The following is a 20,145-nucleotide window of genomic DNA, read 5'->3' as shown; positions in this document are numbered from 1 at the left end:
TACTTATTTATCTAAACTGTTTTCTCCAGAGTATAACTGATTGTCTTTTATAGGTGTATTACAATCACAGCCTTTCATCTGAAAACCATTAGGCTTCTGTATGGACGAACGATTGAATCGCCTCAGTCTGTAAATATGTCTTTCCTTTGCATTTCTGAAGTACAGTGTTTCTTTTCAAGTTATTCTGTGGCAAATAAACTATATAAATATTCTCCCTGATATTACTGCAAGAATTTTTTTTCATTGTTACCAAGTTTAAAATATTTAAAGAACACTTACATAAACAGGATGGAGATCCACTCCATACATTTCCAGGGATTTGGCCACCCCTAAGTAGTTCACTTCTGCCTCAGCAGGAACTTGACCCCTGTAAACAAAATTCTGTGTAAGAACTTTGCACTTTCAGTCAACATATTGAAATAGATCATATTAATAAATACAGTCTGCTGAACAGGTATGCAACTCTTCCTAACATTTGTTTAGCCTGTCATTATCCTTTCAGCATTGTACTTCTGCTCGCTCCAAGTAAGACTGGACAGTAGGCATAAACTTTTATTAAACTCTCTGCTGAAAGATCCCCTTACATATATATGCTACGGTATATACAATGTACACCTAGTACAGTGGCTAATCTTTTCCCTGCTGTCACAAACATACGTGAGACATTCAATTTTTAGGCTTGAATATGCAAAATATTTTTTTTCCAATAACAACATGATTATTAATAAAGCAGGAATAGAATGATTGACTGGGGTACTACTTCCCCATAGCAGTGCTGAAGCTACAAAGGATTTCTGAAAGCAGGGTTCATGATTTCAGATAAAATATTCCTTTATTCATAAAATCTTGCCTACAGGAAGTCCCACCAACTGGTAATACCCAAGTCTGCTACTGTAAGAACAAAGTTTGGAGTCTGTCTCATGAGATTACCAGTTTCAAAGATCTAGCTTGCCTTCCTATCTGCAAGTATCAATTCATCAGTTAAAAACTACCATCAGCTGCATGCTGGTAGGAAACAATAGGGGAATACTGGTGGGGGAAAAAACTGGCTACTAGGAACATATTTGACAACACTGATGAAGAATTTATGTTCAAAAAGAACAAAATGACTAAATAAATTCAAAAACTTCAACAGACTTATCCTCAGAGTTTAATTTGTTCTTCCCTTAATAACTGCCATTGATACAACAGCAAGACACTCTGTTGCAAGCCTGAAATAATTGAAGCTGCATTTTCATCTTCGCTCCTTTTTAATACTTCTGTGAAAGCTACTGGACTGTTACTGGGAAAGTACAGCACATCTTGTGAAAATACCAACTCAAAAAGCTGCACCTCCTGCTTCACCCTGTGATTGGTCTCTTGGGGAAATACTTCACTGCATTTGCTACCTTTCAAATTCAAGGTGTGAAGCAGAGCTCAACATTTTGACTCAAGACCTGGATAAGTCCTGTAATATGCACATTCTCCCTTCTTGTCTCCCCATTCACTACAGCCTAGCAGCTACTTTCCAGGTTTTCCCAACTTTGTTTATGCCCAATGAGGTAAGAAACACATCTAATGTGAAAGACTGTGAAACAGCAGTGCTAGCATGAAGGCAACACTATAGGTATTTAAAATACCTTCTTTGTATCTGGGAGATGGGCAGCTTCAGCCCATCTTATCCATGTAGCAGCATTGATAACTGCTTCAGGTGTTAAGTCTTTTTTTTCCAAGGACTCCTGGAAAAGCAGCAGACCTGAAGCTTGTAAGACAAACCCCTTTATTCAAGAGCTGGATTTCCCAGAAGATCTGTGATTCGTCTCTCTATGGAGAACACTGGGTATTCAGCACATCAGCATTGTCACGTCTGACGTCTTTTATCCACTTGTGCTATAAAAATTTACTCCACAGCTTGATTTTTTAAAATCTTGTTGGTAGGTCTCAGAAATGTAAGCAAAATGTTCACTGGAGCAGTATGGTCTTACTGAGTTTCCAGGCAGGCTAAATATCAGTCCTGAGCAAAGTGGATTACACCATTACCAAATTAGTGCTAGAAACCAACACCAATTTAAATACTGCTTACTGACCATACTTAGAAAAATGCCAATGTGCTTATCCCCCTATTCTCACCTGTCTCTGAAAGTACCAAAAGGCTCATATGTCAAATAAGAGCGTGCACATGTATAAGTATTTTCACAATAATAAATAATTTATAAGAAAGTGTATTTGCAAAAATATTAAAGAAAGCAAAAATGTGAGCTGGATCTTCTGAAAGAAGCAGATAGAAGGCAGAGGAAGAAGTCATCCCAAACACAGATGGAGAAGACAGAATGTGAAGGGGAGAGGGGAATGTCAGGGACTGAAACAATTCCCACCACAACGGGTAAGTGTTTCATCTTTACCGTGTATGAAAACACATGTATGAAAACACAAACTCTCCTCAGCATCATACAACCTGAGAATACACCCTGAAACTGAAACAGTCTTTGCAATTGGTAATGACAGTGAAGGCAACGTAACAGCGGTGCTCCACTCATTCAGATGGACAAAGAGCACCTGAGCGCCACTGATGGCCCTAAACAACATTGAAAGCTACTCTCAAAGCTATCGGGGGCATTGTAGCTTTCCCCATGCCCCAATGACAGTATGTAATACCGATTCAAAATACACAAACAGCTGACTTGCCAATAGTCCCAGATGTGCTGCAGTGTGGAACAGGCAATGTCAGAGGGCCAATACAAGCTCTCCCATTTGCACTGAGGGATTGTATCCCTCCCCCAGCACCACGAGTGTCTGCTTCCTCACGTGCAAGCCCTGAAGCCACTGCTCGGTCGTCCAGATGTGCATGACAACATAAGGTCACCTCACCCTGCTATGTGACCTTGGGATTGCCAATCTGGTTTACAGATGGGACAACAATCACAGTAGGCAGACTGCAGAGACGTGATGCAGTCAGAAACCACTCCCACCTGTGACCTCCCTCACCGTACTGGATTTAGTAACTTGGTCCAAAAAGTGCATCCTGAATGACTACCTGAATAGCTATTGTGCCATGTAAAAAATTGAGAGATAGCCCGCAACCGAAACCAGTTCAACTGGACATAACTAGCAGGCACACGCAGTGCCACAGCTGTCGTGCAAAAAAACCCCATGCTTCCACGCCGGGGTCCAGGAAGGATAAAGAAGTTCTTCCAAACCATATCAGAAACCTAAAATGCCTCCGGCAGGTGAGATAATTTGGGATATACCCTTGGCCATTCTAGCTTCAAACTTCTTAACTAAAGAGACCACTGTCACCTGTGCAGAAGTCAATGCTGGCAGAGCTGATGATGACAGGCTGAAGTAGCAAGGGGCACACCTTAAGTTTCACTCTCTTTTCTGATGCTGCTAAATCCCTGATACCTAACTGCAGCCAAGCAGCAAGAGTATCAGAGGTCTAGATCAATAAGCATATAAAAACAATAGAGTCAGTGTTAAGACAGTTATCGCTCCTCTTCGCAACCACTGTTGCCCCAGCTTCTGAATTTCATCTTCAAGATTATAAACGTTTGGAGGCAAATGGGTCTTAATCTGATTTACTACACTAATGACCACAGAAACTTGAGAGGAATGAAGGTTGCTTAGTATCGGTGGCCTGGCACATAACAATTCATCTCAAGTTTCATTTCTCAAACACAACATCTATGGTGCTGAACCAAACTAAGTCTCTGTGACTCAGTTTCCAATCTCTGGAACAGAAGATACTTCATAAAAGGACCTGTAGCTCTCCATAATGCATCAATTACTGTAAGGCAGTCAGGTAACCACACAGAAATAATTATTGAACAACAGACTCTCTTCCCTGGAAGAGAAAGCTCAGGTCAACGTGGCAACTGGCACAGACTCCAATTACAGGAGAACTTTTCAAGAAGAACAGCAGTTTATTTTCATTAAACAAGGCACGAATAACACTAACGAGCAAAACTACAGGCAAGAAATTACTTAACCTTCATCCAGACTGTGGCTTAATTATAGCAAGAGAATCAAGAAATCTAGATCTACATACAAGATGGCTAGCTCTGATTATCTCTACATTACTTTGACAAAGGGTATGATGAACATACTCATAAAATGTTTCTTACTGCTCTCATCTTAATAATGGTTATATCACAATTGCACCTAACTTGGATTTGTTAGAACAAGCTTCTTTACACTTACCAGGAACTGAACTTGGAGATAAGAAAGTAAATGTTTATTTTGGCTTTATGTACAGTTGAACTTCTGGCATATGTTTTATTTTCAAAACCAATTTCACTTTTTGCATTTTTGAAGGGACTGTGGTCTAATATTTGGAACAGCAAGTCAGGAAGCCAATCTCTGGCCTGCAGTGCTTTCACACAGTGACTGGCAGTTTGGCCTCTGTTACTTATACACCAAGAGTACTTCAGTCTAAAACTAATCTCACTGAAAGTATTTCATACATAGAAGGCCATTTCTAAAAATGAGTAAGTGGGACAAAAAGTGGCTCTCAATTGCTGGGGATCTTTTTACATTTTTTGTACGCTTAGAGACAGTGTAGAGTTAAACCTCCTCTTTAAGAAGACTACTTAACTGCTGCAAATGCATCTAGTATTTCAGCTATATTCACACAACATCACTTTCTCTCTGCCTTCTTTACTGGAGATCATGTTCCTTGCTCCAACTTCCCTAAGAGACTGCTATGTTTCTCCTCTCTATGTTGCTGCCGTTGCTCCCCTCTCAAGCACTGACAGAACCGATGGGGCCAGAAGTTACTAGTTCTTATCTTGTTCTGCTTGTCTGTTGGGCACCCTAGTCCATCTCCTGGTTGCCCCTATTGCAGTTTTGCTTACCACTCCATTGACAAGTAATCAAAGGAAAGCATTGTATGCACAAATTGCAGTCTGACAGAAAATCAGCTGACTCCCAAAGCAGCATCTTGGGATCCACCGTCAGGCAGAGATTATCCAGAACGTCAATGATAGTACAACTCACATGTTTTGTGTCCAAGGTGATTGTTATTGCAACAACTGGAAGACAGAGAATTGAAGTTTTGCAGTCTCTATTATAAAAATGAACCTGTCTTTTCCAACTTTTACAAAGGGTAAGTTGGGATTGCATGTACCTCCCAGGTCTGTTGACATACGTGTTTCAGATCTCTGCAGTTCTCCTTTGTCCTGTCTGCAGGGTGCCTAATATTCTCCTTCTGCAATCTCTTCAACGGTTCCCCCTGCCCCATGTTATAACTCTAGCTTACTCCCACCTTCTCAGCTCCTTCTCGTACATAAGAAATGTTATTGGGTACAGTTTCGAGGCCTGTGAACTTCTGTAGTGCCTTGTTCAGTTTAAAGCAAAATTGAGGGCCACCAGATACCCTGTGTCCCCATTGCTTTAAGGTCATACACACAGTTTTGGAACTTGGTTTTTGTCCAGAAACTAGAACTTTGAATGCCTGGTGCTGCCTGAAGACTGTGTTTCTATCTATCTAGGTTGTGCTTTTTTTCTTACAATTCATATGTTCTTCCTTACAGTGGAATCCTTTATATTGGCCACTGCCAATATGTTTTATGTAAGACATGTTGGTTAATAAAATTAAAGGACTTTATGCTTGTACAACCAAACTGTCTCTTTAATTCATGCCGCTGTTGCAACTGAGATTATCACTTAAGCCATGAGCATGCAAACTACTTTCCTGGTACCTCCTGCAATGTGAGTTGCTTCCACAAAGGTTCATGCAGGTTGCTACAAGCACTCCTTCATTACCCTAGCTGAGGATCTGGCAAGAAAATAGAGGCTTCATTGTACCAAGAGCTGTACATTATTAGATTAAAAGTGGTTTGTCCTAACAGTTCATTTGAATACACAGGGCAGTATGAAAAAAAGAAATTTATTATCTCCATTTTACAGACAGTTGACTGAGGCATGGGCATAATAAGCAATTTGTCCAAAATTATGCAGGAAATCTGTCCTGGAACAGGGAATTGAACTCACAGATTTTTATTTCATTCTTTTTAACTACAAAACTAAGACGAAACAGGAGCATTATTAAGACTGCTGGTTCTGAAACACCCATACCTAAGTCTGACAGACATTGTATTTCTAGCTATTGTCCTACTCTGCTCCTAAAAGAACAACTCCAATTACATAAAATGTTTTCTGTTTCTGAGGGACATAACTGGGTGCCCTGTGTTCTTTTCTCGGGTGTAGAGACCTCCACCCTGCACCACAAGCAGCTCCTTTACCCACCTACCAAGTATTTCCATATCTGATGTTACCTGCCAAGTTCCCAACAGTACTGAGTTCTTACATCAGAGTTTTGTGTATCCGTTCTATGGCATCCTCCAGCTCTTCCTTCTGGTCTGGAACAAAGCGATACTCCGAGACGTAACCTGCAGTGTGCTTATATGGGTCATAGTCCCCGAGCTCAGCTAGAGGACACAGGAAGAAAAGAAAGGTCACCAATTTTCAACACTTTCCATTAACCAAAAAATACGTTATATAATCCACCTATTGGTGCCAAGCCACCTCTTTTCAACTGTCAATTTACCATGCAGCCAGTTAAAAAACCCAAAGACAGTACGCAACTGTTCCTGTTAGCACACATAAAACCAAGAAAAAATGTCTTCAGTCATTTTAAAAGAGAAATGGAAGGTTCAAAGAGCTAGAGGCTTTGACAGGAAATTCACCACTTCTACAGGACTAGATATAATTTTGTCCAAGCCAGCAAAGTTGAAATTTGATGACGTATTATTTGGTAGCATGTGTAAAACAAATGTAGAAGAAAAGTCTAGTTTTTCAGTATCGATGGCCTCACAATAAGCTGTGGTATTACAGACAGAACTGATCCGAGTTCTTCCTGGGACTCTGAACATAAATGTCAGTGTGGGAATGTGAATGGACACAAATATCCTGAGACACTTAGAGGTATGCCCTACTAAGGGTAAGCGTCATTTCTTGTGAGGAAACACAGGACTTCATTTTCAATAAAGAATTGATACAGTTCCTGAACATTAAATTCACTTTCAAAATCAAAATATTTTTTAAAATCATTTTCTTAAAGAAAAGAACATAATGAATAGCCAACATAATTTTCTTCCAAACAACCTTGAATTTGCACATATTAGTCATATCAGTTTACACACTGCAATGCAATTATACAATAATATGCACCTTGGCCAGAACTCACTTCTACTGATCTTAACTGTAATTTTATCTATCTCAGAAACTCTGCAAAAGTTAGTATTTCGATTTTTTAATAACCCTAGGTAAAATCTGCATAGACTGGGCTTCTCTGAGCAAAGCATCACAGAAGGTTTCTATCCAATGACCACTAAGCCAAAAACATAGCCAGAAGGAGTCTTCAAGAGCCAAGAAGAATAAGACTCATCTAATAACTCATGTTTCTTTCCAGAATTTAATGATGTTTCTAGAATAAGACAGTGATCTGCTCAATAGAGATGCTGAGCAATTTCTCTAGAAAATCTCCATAAAAACAATGTGATTCTTGCCCATAACAGGAGTTAGAACAGGAATTACTACAACAGCAACAACTTCAGCATTCCCAAGAGGAAAATCAGTATATTCTGCAAACTGTGCCATGGGTACTGATTCTGCCACCATCACCACTATAATAGTCTGCAGCCTTTGACGACAAAAGGAGGAAAACGACTCATGTGCTAAGGACAGGATCTGCCTGCAGACCAAAGATGACACCCAGGCACAACCTGACCGGTGAAAGCAGGGCCCATGGCTGGAGCAGGACATGGGTGGAGGACTCCGTTGAGAACACGCGGCCCCAGCTACTTCTCTGGATCTCAGCAGCCGCTAGCTCCACCGGGAAAGACACCACTGATACCATTACAGAAGCAGAGCTTCTCAGCCATCACTGAATTCCCACAAATGCACTTCATCTGAGATTAGAAAAGCAAAAAGCACGGTCTGGCACATGACCCTTGGAACGGCGGTTGACCTGAGTGCTGATGCTTTGGGTTCGTATTTTCAGTGTCTGACACAGACATTTCTCAGGTGTCTTCATGCAGTTTGAACAACTGCAGGCCCTAAATAAAAGGACAAATCTTTTTACACAGCCCATGGGAATGTATGCTTGCTGGTGCTAGGACAACTTTAACCCACTGTATGTAACCTTTGCCATGCTTTAACTCTCCTCTCTCACGTGAGCTTGCTCATAGTTTTCCAATACAATATCTGAGATTAGAATCACAGAAGTAGGATTTTATACCAAAGCAACAGCTGCCCATACTACAACCACCCTACAAAATGACTAAAGGGCAAGAATTTATTCTTTCTACTCATTTCTCATAACACAATTAAGATGTTACCATCATTACATATTTTCCTGCTTCATACCTGCACTATTTTTTCAGAGAAGGCATGTCTGCCAATAAAGCGAAACGTGCATTGCAAACAGTTTTTCACAGTATAACATGTCACATTTCTTAGATGGCAAAATGAAGTTGAAAATAACTGTACAAAAATAAAAAATGCCTGAAATTTTAACTTTTCAGAAACACATATAAGACACCATGAAATTCTGAGCAAGAATGCTCACTCCCATTTCATACACAAATCATTCTGCCTTGTTATTCTAAAATGGCAATGAAAGCAGGACTGTTTTTTATCTTGTAATGTTTTTATTTTTTTTATGTTGTATTAAGTGTTGTTGAGTCACACTTGGAACACCAATAACACAAATAATCTTTGCTTAATTCGTATTACTCATGAGAAATCTAAATTTAACATAGAACAAATTACAGATACAGGCCCCAGCATGGCTCATCACAAGATGTTTGGTCACCAATTGTGTTTGAATACAGAGCTTGAGCTGTACTGTGAAAGGAATAACTAACTGGTAGACAGACAGCTCCTTTCTAATTGATTGCTAGTTCTACGAAGTATGCAGGATGTAACATCCACTTTTGAAAAGCTAACTACTGATGGGTGAATGCAGATAAATGACAGATAGAATTTAAATTCTTCACTTCAGGTCAAAACACATCCTCCTTCTTCAAGCAGAGGCGCATTCATATTGACATAATGTAATTTTTGAAAGAATCTTGTATTTGACAGACTTTGTTGGCTAAAAGCTGCCAATAGCCCATCAAATCTCTAAACCTCCCGATGACGTTTTCTCATACTCTATATGCAATCCAGAGTAAATCATAAAGTCTTAAGAACATGATAAGATATTCCTCAGCAAGGGAAAGGGTGCTTGCCAGAGTGTTCAGACTGACTTCTCAGTTTCTTCTTTACATTAACTTCTGTATTGCTTCTATATTATCTATTCAGAATGGTCATCTATTTACAGTTCTTTAGCTGAAATCTGCCATATTAGTTTTGTTCTGTTTTGAAATGGATGCATAAAGTGTCAGTGCTAAGTCTTCAGTCGCCACTTAATAATGCAGGACTAAAAGAAATAAGCTCTCAGTTGGCCAGAAGAACTTACACTGAATTACATATGCTCCCAGCTGTGCTGCAGTGTTGACTGGACAAGGCAAACGGCCCTGTAAAACATCTTGCTTGACCTGCAAGAAAAACTGATACCTAAAACACAGAGAGAAAACAAAGTTGTTATTTCAGTATCGAGTCTGATGCACCAAGTAATGTTTCTTCATATTCCAGTTTACTGAAGACATACCACAGACCATAAATACATCAGTCAAAAACCGTATTCCTCGCTGAATGACTTTTCCTTTATTGACCCTTGAATTGAAGTAACAACTAAGATTAATCTAGTGAAAGATCTAGGTAGGGGAGCACTCTGTAGTTTTACCATCTGCTTATATCATGCAGATGAAGTTAATTTTCCCCCTAAAAATGTGATTTCCCTCTTTTGACTTTCATAGAGCAGTGAAGAAGTGGAGAACAAGGCTAGGAATCAGAAAAATTGAAAAAGAAACCTATCAAAGGCTGAAGTTTAACCTGATCAGTGGGTCAACATAAGGCAGAACTGTGTATTGGATACTTCTTTACTCAAAAGGTTTCTTCTCCACACACCAGAGTATCAACTCTAGAGCAGAAAGCAGATTTGACGGAGTCCATACACCCATGAAAAAGAGGGATGGGCATACCATCAGCAGCTAACTGTATTTGTCATAGCATAGGGTACTCTCCTTGGAATAGAGATAGCAGGGCTAAAAATGTAATTTTTAAAGTCATAACGTGCTTCTACACTTGATGAAGCATTTACTGAGACCACTTACAGTGAAACAATATGCACTAAACAGATGGAAAAATAAAGGCAAGAAAACAAGCCATCATACAAGGATCTGCTTGGTTTTGCAACTCCCCATACTCATTTGTAGGAAATCTTTTAAATGCTCTTTGGATTTTGTCTGGTTTTATTACAACAGATTTATGCAGTTTCACATCATCCTAAGTCAATTTCTTGCATCAAGTTCATACAAAAGGTAACAATACAGAGAAGGTAACTTTTTAAAGAAAAAAATGGTCATCCATACAAACACATAGCTTTTTCATTATTCACTAATTCAACTTTTTCTACATAGAGCCACTCAGCTACACTGCAAATAATTTATCCTGTGTCAGTACAAGTTACTTATAAAAGCACCTTGGAATGATCTTTAAGTTCAAAGTGCATTTACACTGAGATTTCAGGGAAGTTCACGAACTGCAGGTTACATGACAGCTGATCCACAAATCGTGTAAGATCCAGTCAAATTTACTAGACTTTATGAACCCAGATGAGCCTCTGAATAAGGATACCAGTGTCTTTCCAGTTAATGATCCCCCAGAATTTATGCTGTGACAGGTATTATAGTAGGAAATGTCCATCCTTAAAAAAATGGCTAATATTCTCCACCTTAAAGGACCAGGACACCGCATAAGAATTTTCTGGGAATGTCATAAGCAACACAAAGCACATACACTCAGTGTTTCTTCACTCTAAGCAATACGTCAGTACCGCTTCTAGCTTATGCTTGCCAGTCCTACCTAGCCAAATCTTCTCTGTATGAATGATGATAATGACAAAAATTATTTTACATCCACTGTGGAGTACACAGTATACACAGGTTCTTTTTAACCTGAAAAGCATTTCTGACATGCACCTGTCTTTCTGTTAGCACTTCTCCATCTCTACAGTGCAGAGTTTCATACCAGATGATGCTACAAATGTCTCTTCCACGTAGCAGGTATCTATATTTCTGCATTCTCATAGTGTAGTCTCAAAATAAAGCAGGATACAAAACTGTTTTTTAACACCCCCTCCCTGCAAAAAAGTCAGAGCGAACTGTAAAGTGCTTAAGTGACTCGTATGAAGTGAACAATCTCAATTCACGCTGAAGCCACTAAGCTCCTCGCAAAACCAGCCTTTTGTCCAAACTTGTAGCTAAAGCCCTCTCATCTTGTACACTGTCAAGTTTGTCATGCATATATAATAGCACTTAAGTGCTAGTTTGCTCTAGCAAACTCATCCAGCAAATGTTAATATGAATCACCACAGTGTTAGCTTTTGCCTACAAGCCAGATACATTTTTCTGTGAAGCAATTACAAATTTGACAGGTTTTCATTATTTGCAAATAGTAATCATGTAACACACAGATCATCAACATCTAATAACAACAGACTCTGGCCTCATATCCATTAAAATAACAAACACATGCTCCAAAGAAACACGTTGGTTAACACAAAACAATTAACACATCAGTGGAATTACACACTTTGGCAGAAAATTACTACTATAAAGAAAAACAGGGCCTTTAATCCCTCCTAAGCAGAAGGAGGTTTTATTATTATTATTACATTTTTTTCTGAAAAGGTATACCTTCCTTCCAAGGTTTGCTCAGAAATTTTGAGGACATTTGACTATTCAATGGGTTTTCTTGAAGACTGCTGATACAAGCATATCGCTTTCTTATGCCCTCCCTCTGTACCATCTAAGGTGCAAATTCTGCGTGACCAAAGACTGCAGACATGAACAGAGGCTTACTAATTATACTAAAATGCTTTTTGACTAGATTCACACACCTGATCAGCAGTGCAAATCACTGACTGACCTTATCACAACACAAAGAGAAAGAGTTTTTGAAAATTTAGTCCCTGTCATTTCCCAGAGAGAAATCCACCCTGCCCCCTGGGTAGCAATCTCAACAGGTTCAGTGGCCGAAGCTCCCTTCCCAGGGCCATCAGTCTTCCCCTGTGAGCAGGGCTGAAAGTGCTTCTGGAAAAGTTCAGGAAAACTGCATCAAACCTTCACAGTACAGGGGCATCACACTGCAGCCAGCTTATGCTCTTTTACCTGCAAAGTCACAGTGTTTATTATTTTTACCAGGCCAGCCTCAATCTTGTTATATTGGAGAGTTCCGCTCCTGCTCTGCCAGTATGGAAACAAAAGAATTTTCTCACTCTGGTACAAGAAAAACAATCTGCCTGTGCTGCAACAACTGCCACCTTTGATTAACGAAAATTAAAAACCCTGCGTGCATTTTAATGAATTCTCATGTGTCATATTCGTAGGACATCAAAAGAAATATTTTGGCATTTATTAATGCAAGCCAGTGCACTAATTTTGTCCGCCTACCCATCCAAATTCTCAAATTTCCTTTTGAACCTAAAACTAATTGTCTGAGATCTTTCATAAGTAAAGCAAACAGAAAACCCTGTGCGTGAGAGTTCAAGCAAGCATGTGTGCATACGTCACCATGTGCATGCATGTGCAGGTGTTAGTGTGTGCATCCTCATATTTTGTAGAAGCCAAGCTTAGTTCAAAGAACCAAAACCATGTAATTCTTCAACTTCCTTCGCATATTTTTAGAAAGACCAAAAGAAATCCTCTTGAAAAACAGTTCTGGAATTTAAGCTATGGCCAATAAAGAAGAAAATTCCCTGTATTTATATTTGATATCCAAGTAAACTCTAAACTTGATTATAGCACAATATAAATGCAGATGTGACAATGCATTCCTTAAAAAAACCCCACAGAAATGTACATCAAGTCCCTTCGGTTTTTGATGCACCAGAGAGCACCTTTTCATCTTGGGCTTCCAAATAGTTGTCTATACCAACCATTGTAAAGCTAGTCACAATTCTCTTCCTACAAATACATGTTCAAGCAAAGAAGTTCAGTTGTTCAAGCAAAAAAAAAAAACCAACCCAGCCACACCACAACAATATGTACCTGGCAGGAACAGATTACTACCCTTAAATCAACAAATTACACTCTTATTGAATACTGTACCTTGTTATTTCTTCTTTAAGTTTACATGGATCCTCTGCATAGAACTTAATGCCAAAATACAGAGTGTATGGTGGTCCAGCTGAGGGGAAAAAATATTTGGTGCAAAAGTTAGTTCTTATGAACTGTTAATTGTTAGGAAATGTTACTAGTTGACTACAAAACAGCTACGAAGAAGCCTATCTTAGTATTATATGAAACTGGAAAGTGTCATAATAAAATCTTACATCCACACAGCAAATCCATACATCTACACTTATTACACAAGGGAAAAAAAAAGGGGGTTTATTATTTTTCTAGTCATGTGTTTATTTATTCAGAGCTTGTCTGTCTACTTGGAGTTTTTGCTTACTTTGAAGATTTAACTTTAGATTTCATTGCTAACTTGCTAGTTCTCCAAGATTATTTTTTTTTTACTGCTTGATTTTGACTTTTACATACTTTTTCCACTGATACTTTTTTTAAAATGTAATTGTGCATGAAATGTGATTCCCTGTCATAACTAGTAGTACTGAATACTAATGCCCTCCACACTTCCAAATATCTTATGGAGCAACTTTAATTATGTACCACTTTAATAGAGAAATATTTGGAAACGGTTTTCTCATTTACCGTTTTTAAATGTTACTCTCCTGAAAAATTCAGTTAACTCAGTACTGAAGTTCTTAGAGCTGCATTTATTCCATGCATGCTCCACTTCTACTTCTTTTTATAGGTCTTCAAATTCTTAAGTAAAATAATCCTATCCTGTTCTTTAATTATAATAACAGATCTTACATCTGTGATATCTGAAGAGTGATAGTAACAGCAGACTATTATCAGTAAGAGGCACTACTTTTACTTTCAGAAGCAAAAAGGAATCTAAGTTGGTTGTGGTATGGTACAGCAGACGTATCACCACTACTATAAAATGAATTATATGCTAAGAATAGCATCATTTATTATTCTAAAATAAAACATAAGCCCAGAGAAATCTTGGACAATAATGACACAAATGTTTGGAAAACAATGGTATGTTCAAGCTATGTATGAAATTTTGATACAGCTATGAACTGCAGTAATAAACTTGTTCAAGAACTCTCAATCTGTTGTGACTAGAATGTAAATGTAGTACAGGCTGCATACATGGAACATTGCCTCTGTTACTTCATCTTCAGATACATTCTTTTAAGTTCAAATTAAATACATACTGTTTATCAATTCTTTATGTTCAGCAAGGGTCTTTGCAGGATCCAGCCAGTACTGTGAAAGAGATAATTATGGAAATTAGTCACTTAACAGGAAAACTAATACAGAACAATTGCAATTCTGTATTTATTCATATATTGATATTTATTAGCAGACTGACACACTTCAGTCTGCTAATGATAAACTTGTGCCAGCTTCTGACCAGAGAAACACTGTACAAGTCTAATGTTGCGTATCTTCTCTGGGAGTAGGGGTCTTCCTAAAACGAAATCTATTTGGTAAGAGCCACCACACCTCAAGCTCGTGACAAGATGGCTCTACAGAATTATCATACTAAGTACCCACTGGTGTCCCCCTGATCTGCTATAGTAAGTATTTGGATGCGGAACCTTGCTGTTTTCTTCATGGGAGATTAATCTAAGCAGGGTAACTCTAAATAACAGCAGCAACAAAGCATGAAAGACAGGACCTACAAGGAAAGAATGAAAGGGCTTGACTTGTTTTCTGAAAAACAAAAGACTGTAGGGGGAAATAGGCATAACAGCATTCTTCCAACACCTGAGAAATTTCTGTGAGAACATAGCAAACTATTTTTCTTCATGTCCACCAAGTACGAAGAAATTGGCTTAACTAGAAGCAACAAAGAATTAATTTTGACTTTCAGAAACAGCTTCTAGTAGCAGGGGGATAGGATGACTGGAAATCAGCACCAAGGGAGGGAGGGCACAGACTCTTCCACCGGATGGTTTACGGGACTAGTTGTACAAATGTGTAAGAAATGATCAAGGTACACTCAGTACACCACAGAAGGATGAACTGTTTCATGGGTTCCCGTACCATTTCATCAACAGATAATCTGCAGTCTAATTTCTCACTGATTATGCTGCCCTGCCTTTATCAAACTTCTAATAAAAGTTATCCTGGTGTTACTGCTGACCACAGACCAGCTGTGTACTTGGCATTATGGCTACACAGGTCATCAGCATCCTGCTCTTGTAATCCCTCCAGCTACTTTCTTCCTTAGCTTGACATTTCTATGATTCAGTTTTGGAAGAAACTGCAGGGGCAGTGGCCAAGATCATTCTTGTCTTCCTTTTTTTCAGTCCTCTTCCCTCACACACAGACTTTTTGGATCAGTCGAGATTGGCACTCCCTCTTAAAACAGAGGAAACAAAAAAGCTGCAGAACACAGCTGCTAGAAGCTGCAAATTAAGGCATATTGAATGTACTCCACGTGCACCCTGAGGAACTACATAGACTAATGAACAAAGAAACTCCTTACCCACACCCCTGAACTAACCCTATAGAGAATAAGAATAAAATGATTAATCAAAAAATCTGCTCCTTCTATCCAGAGAATTTATCTGGACTAAAAAAAATTCCCTATTAGAAGGAGTAGCATAAAGAAGGGAGGGAAAAACATTACAAAGCATTTGAGTGGAAAATCTCAAGCAACTAATTCCATAAGTGGTTGTAAACAACTATCATTATTTTGACAAAACATGAAAACAAACTACTCCCATTAGCTGCCAATCCAGCTGCAATAGAAACAGCAGTATGCCTTGTTCTTGGCCATTGCTATTTCAAGTCCTGGAATGTTTGTTACGAAAATTTCCTAAATTTTGAAGGAAAAAAAAAATTCAGTACATGCTTATATTGAATATATCCCATAGCTATTCAAATATAAACCCTCTTAACCTCAACGGAAGGTGGGAAAGAAAGAAAAACTTGCCACACTTGTTCAAACATCCTATTGGAACTCCAAATCAGCAATAATCTGAACTAGCACAATAGGCTGATACAGAGATTTAACAGGCATCAGACAGCAAAAAGGCAAAAAGACTCTGCAGTGCACATTCTGGCTATGCATTTGTGATCAGAATGTGGTCTGACGTCTTCTCAAAACTGGCACTGCAGTATGAACAACACACTGTCAAGCTAACTTGCTTATCATTGACACCTTTTTGCTAGGCTGCAAGAGATCAAAACTATCCTGTTTCAAAATCAGTTCAAAATCTATCATGGAATAACTCAGTCATCAAGTTCTCCTGAACTGAACTGAACTCGGTTTCAAGATATATTGCCTTGTAATCCTCCTTGCAGCTTAGCTTTACATGTATAGGCAGATTGATTATTTGTAAAAAAAAAAAAAAAAAAGGGGGGGGGGGGGGATATTGATGGATCATCATTCAAATTTGGAAGCTGAGCACAGAATGGTTACAGATTTCTGGTTGTTTCTGCAACCTGAACTCCACCACCTCTTGTGTCTATGTGATTCACTAGCTGCCATGAGACAAACCAGGATTTGGCCAAGTAATTAAAGACCACATGGACACATGTAGACAATACAATCAAAACAGAGTTGCATTGGAATGCTTAATTCTCGCTAGGCTGTACTTGACTGGCAAGTCAAATTATATTCTTTGTATTGTCTTCTAAAGGCAATTTCCAAGCTTGGGGGGTGGGGAGCAAAATTCAGAGGGGAAACTGCAAGTTCAGATCCAGAGGGAATCTGAAGAGAGGAGAGGGAACAAGTCTGGTTACTTGTATTGCTAAACATTTCCTTCCCTTCCCCCAAACTGAGCTGGCAGGAGGAACTGCACTCTCAGCCCTCATCCCTGTAAGACAGACTGCTGCTACTTGTACTAGTGAAAATAAGTGTCAGCTGGCACGAGGAAATATCCTCTTTTAGCACAGGCCTTCAAGATCCATGTGCTGCACAGGTGAAGTTAAACACTTCAGCTCAGACTGGTTTACTGCTGGGACAGAGAGTGGTGGGGAAGAGGCAAGAATATCACCTGTGTTCTCATTTCTCCAGTAAGAATTTAGCATTGTGGCAATGCCACAAATCCACGCTTAAAATCACTGTGTAGCTATTTATTATTTCAAAGGCTGCCAAAATCTTTCTGAAGAATGCAAGGAATGGGGGGAGAAGAGGAGATTTCTAACATTTTATGTGTAAGCCAAGGATGAATGGAATTTCATGGATAATGAAAAGGCATTTTTCAAGCCAATGTTAGACAACAAAGATGAGAACATTTACAAAACCAAAAACCCCAACAACAGAGCCCTCTAAGCATACATACGCATGTATACACAATAATCCATACACAACAGATACCTGTTCAATCCTTGCATATACATATAAAGAGTGTTGGGTATAGTTACAGTTTTGAGCTCACATGTGCCAAGAGAAATGGAACAAAAAAAGCAGAGTGGCTTACTAATCCAATGCACTTGCACAGCAGGTGCTGACAACAAACCCTGCATTCGTGAATGCCAAAGTAGCCCCAACAAGCAGCCTGGCTCTTTTTATCTGTTTGGCACCCAGCGTGCCACTTCTCAGTGATTTCCCACCTGTATCTCTCCTGCACAGACAGCAAGGGTTATCTGACTTATAAACAGCTCACCACTACTGCAAAGAGGCAGAAGGCCCAGCATATTCCCGTCCAACCGCAGGGGATCAATTTTGTGAATCTGAAAGGGGAATTTAACATTTACAGAAGAAATGGGAAAAATATAATGATTTCTAAATAGTCCTAATCAATGCAACCATCCAATCACTAAAGTGATGGCTACTAGTTTACTAATTGTAATTTACAAAGACCATATAGTATTCATTTAATTTAATAATTTATTTACTACAGCTGATTATAAATGTACAATGTTATTAAAGAAGATGATGCCCTTTTAACTTTTAGATAGAAATTATAAAAATATGTTTTAAAGTACAGCATATCTAAGAATAGATGGGCTCTATTGTCCTTCGTACTTTTACAAACTTGGCCCCCATACGAGCCAGATGCGTAAGCAGTATGCATCCAGGCACCATGCACTATTTCATATTTAGCCCTTTCAAACAACTGCAAACATTTTTCCACAAATCTGGAATCTTCATTCCTTGTATCTGCACAGGGTTAAACCTGGGTCAAATTCCATGAAGCTGCTTGAAACAAAATATTAACTAGGCTGAAATGTTTGCTGTGGTATCAATCAATGAAGTGTCTGGTGGAGAAAAATCTATCAACTTCAAACTAAATCCTGGACTGTCTTCATTACATTCTTACAAAGCTGTACCCATCATGTCACACATGACAGTTTTTGTTCATGTTTACAACATGAAAAAACAAAACTTTCAAGAGAAAACCCAGTAGTTTTCAATTATAATCTGAAATCACCAAGATTCTTCCACAAGCTAAGACAACACTAACAATTAGAATTATTTTGTCAGATTTTTCTGCACATGTTCAGTGCAAAGAATCTAAATCTGCTAAATTCAAGACAACCTTATTATATAAGAAATGTATAAATCATCAGATAATTCTTACATGCAAATATGTGTTTAATACTTCTGTCTTTATGAGATTCTCAAGTTATGTTGATTATATTTAATATTAGATCAGCAATGTGAGTATCCTGTTGATCCTGCTACACTCTAACAGCTTACTCTTACCACCTTTAACTCACCTGGCCATCAGCTTTGTCTAGGTTGTTTTAATCCATTAACAGTCTTCTAAGGTTTCTAGCTTCTAATCAATATTATCAGTCTCTGTTTTCTTTCCACTGGCTGTGCCATCTGTTTTAACAAGCAGAACATGCCTTTTTCTTACCAGAAAATTTAGTATACCATGCTTGTGGGCAAATGTCAAATCCATACAAAAACAAAAATCCATACAAAAACAAAATACAAACTAAGTACAGTTCATCTGTTTTTCTAAGATCTTGAGATCAAAATACACACTACATTATATGACAGTAATTCCTTTCAGAACAGACAATTTTTATTGTAAACAAGTATTTTGTTAAAATCATGCCCTTCTTTCTACAGCCTGTTCAATCTGCTGCCCTGTCCAATTTGGTAGGGTAACCCGGCAATCTGAGCACGCTGCAGTTACTTTATTAATCACACTGGATGGATCAAGAAACAACTTTCCAATATATGAGTCTGCACAGCAGGGGTATACAATTTATGGCACAGGCTTCTGTGCTCAGCTTTGCCACACCTGACCTGATCTATCCCTGCAGCACAGCAACTCACAGGAGAAGGTTCAGCTTCACAAGAAATGGAGACTCCCTGCATCTCCCTTCTCTCTCTACGCGCCCTCCGGGCTAGGCAGCTGCGAAGTATATTGCCATGGGGCTACCTCCTACGTGCTGTGCTCTCAGGTCTGTATGCTCAAAACAGAACTTCCTCATAGCAGGGGAGAAAAAACACATCTACGCCACAGAGTGGATGCATGGTACAGAGAAAGAGCTCTGCCCGACTCCTGCTAGCTCCAGGTCTTGAAGCACCACACACGTATTCGCACAGCACTACACCTGAACTAACTGGGACCGGGGGAAATGAGCCTGGCTGCGATACTGAATTAACATGGCGACACGGCTTTCCGTATTTGTACTTCTCCCCTTAAAGTGCTAAGAGAATATCAGTATGCTGTACGTTGTGAATGTAATAGCTCAGATTAGCATTATATCAGACAAGAAAAGAAGGATATTTGCATCGCAGCCTGCTGTACAATGCAGACATGCCTCCTGCAGCTTTAGGTTAAGCAGGTTTAGCCTGAGAGTTTGGTTAGGGATGGTGAGGGGGCAAGCTGACCAATGTGAGATTGTAAAGTGCAGCCAGGTTTCTGGAAGTTAAAAAAAAAAAAAAAAAAAAAAAAGTTTTTATTACCAACAGACCTTTAAAATGCTTTTGGTTGTCTAGTTTTCTGCAATAAGGGAGTTTCAAAATCTTTTTTGTAAGAGCAGCTCTAATAGCATGACT

General features: G+C 38.9%; 1 protein-coding gene across 6 annotated transcripts in view; it reads right to left on the bottom strand.

Moving 5' to 3' along the window:
• The window catches only part of EPB41L4A (erythrocyte membrane protein band 4.1 like 4A), a 138,488-nt gene that overhangs the window by 59,305 nt on the left and 59,038 nt on the right, over positions 1-20,145 (bottom strand). For all 6 annotated transcript variants that reach the window (XM_049794843.1, XM_049794842.1, XM_049794844.1 and 3 more), the window contains 5 exons: positions 14,381-14,432; positions 13,194-13,272; positions 9,440-9,537; positions 6,284-6,404; positions 280-367 (listed from right to left, as the gene is read on the bottom strand). In XM_049794843.1, the coding sequence (XP_049650800.1) occupies positions 280-367; positions 6,284-6,404; positions 9,440-9,537; positions 13,194-13,272; positions 14,381-14,432 (438 nt within the window). The remainder of the gene's footprint in view (positions 1-279; positions 368-6,283; positions 6,405-9,439; positions 9,538-13,193; positions 13,273-14,380; positions 14,433-20,145) is intronic.

This window comes from Accipiter gentilis, chromosome Z, assembly GCF_929443795.1.
Source record: "Accipiter gentilis chromosome Z, bAccGen1.1, whole genome shotgun sequence".
NCBI lineage: Eukaryota > Metazoa > Chordata > Aves > Accipitriformes > Accipitridae > Astur > Astur gentilis.
The sequence above is the reverse complement of the archived record's forward strand: the minus strand, read 5'-3'. Positions and strand labels throughout refer to the sequence as shown.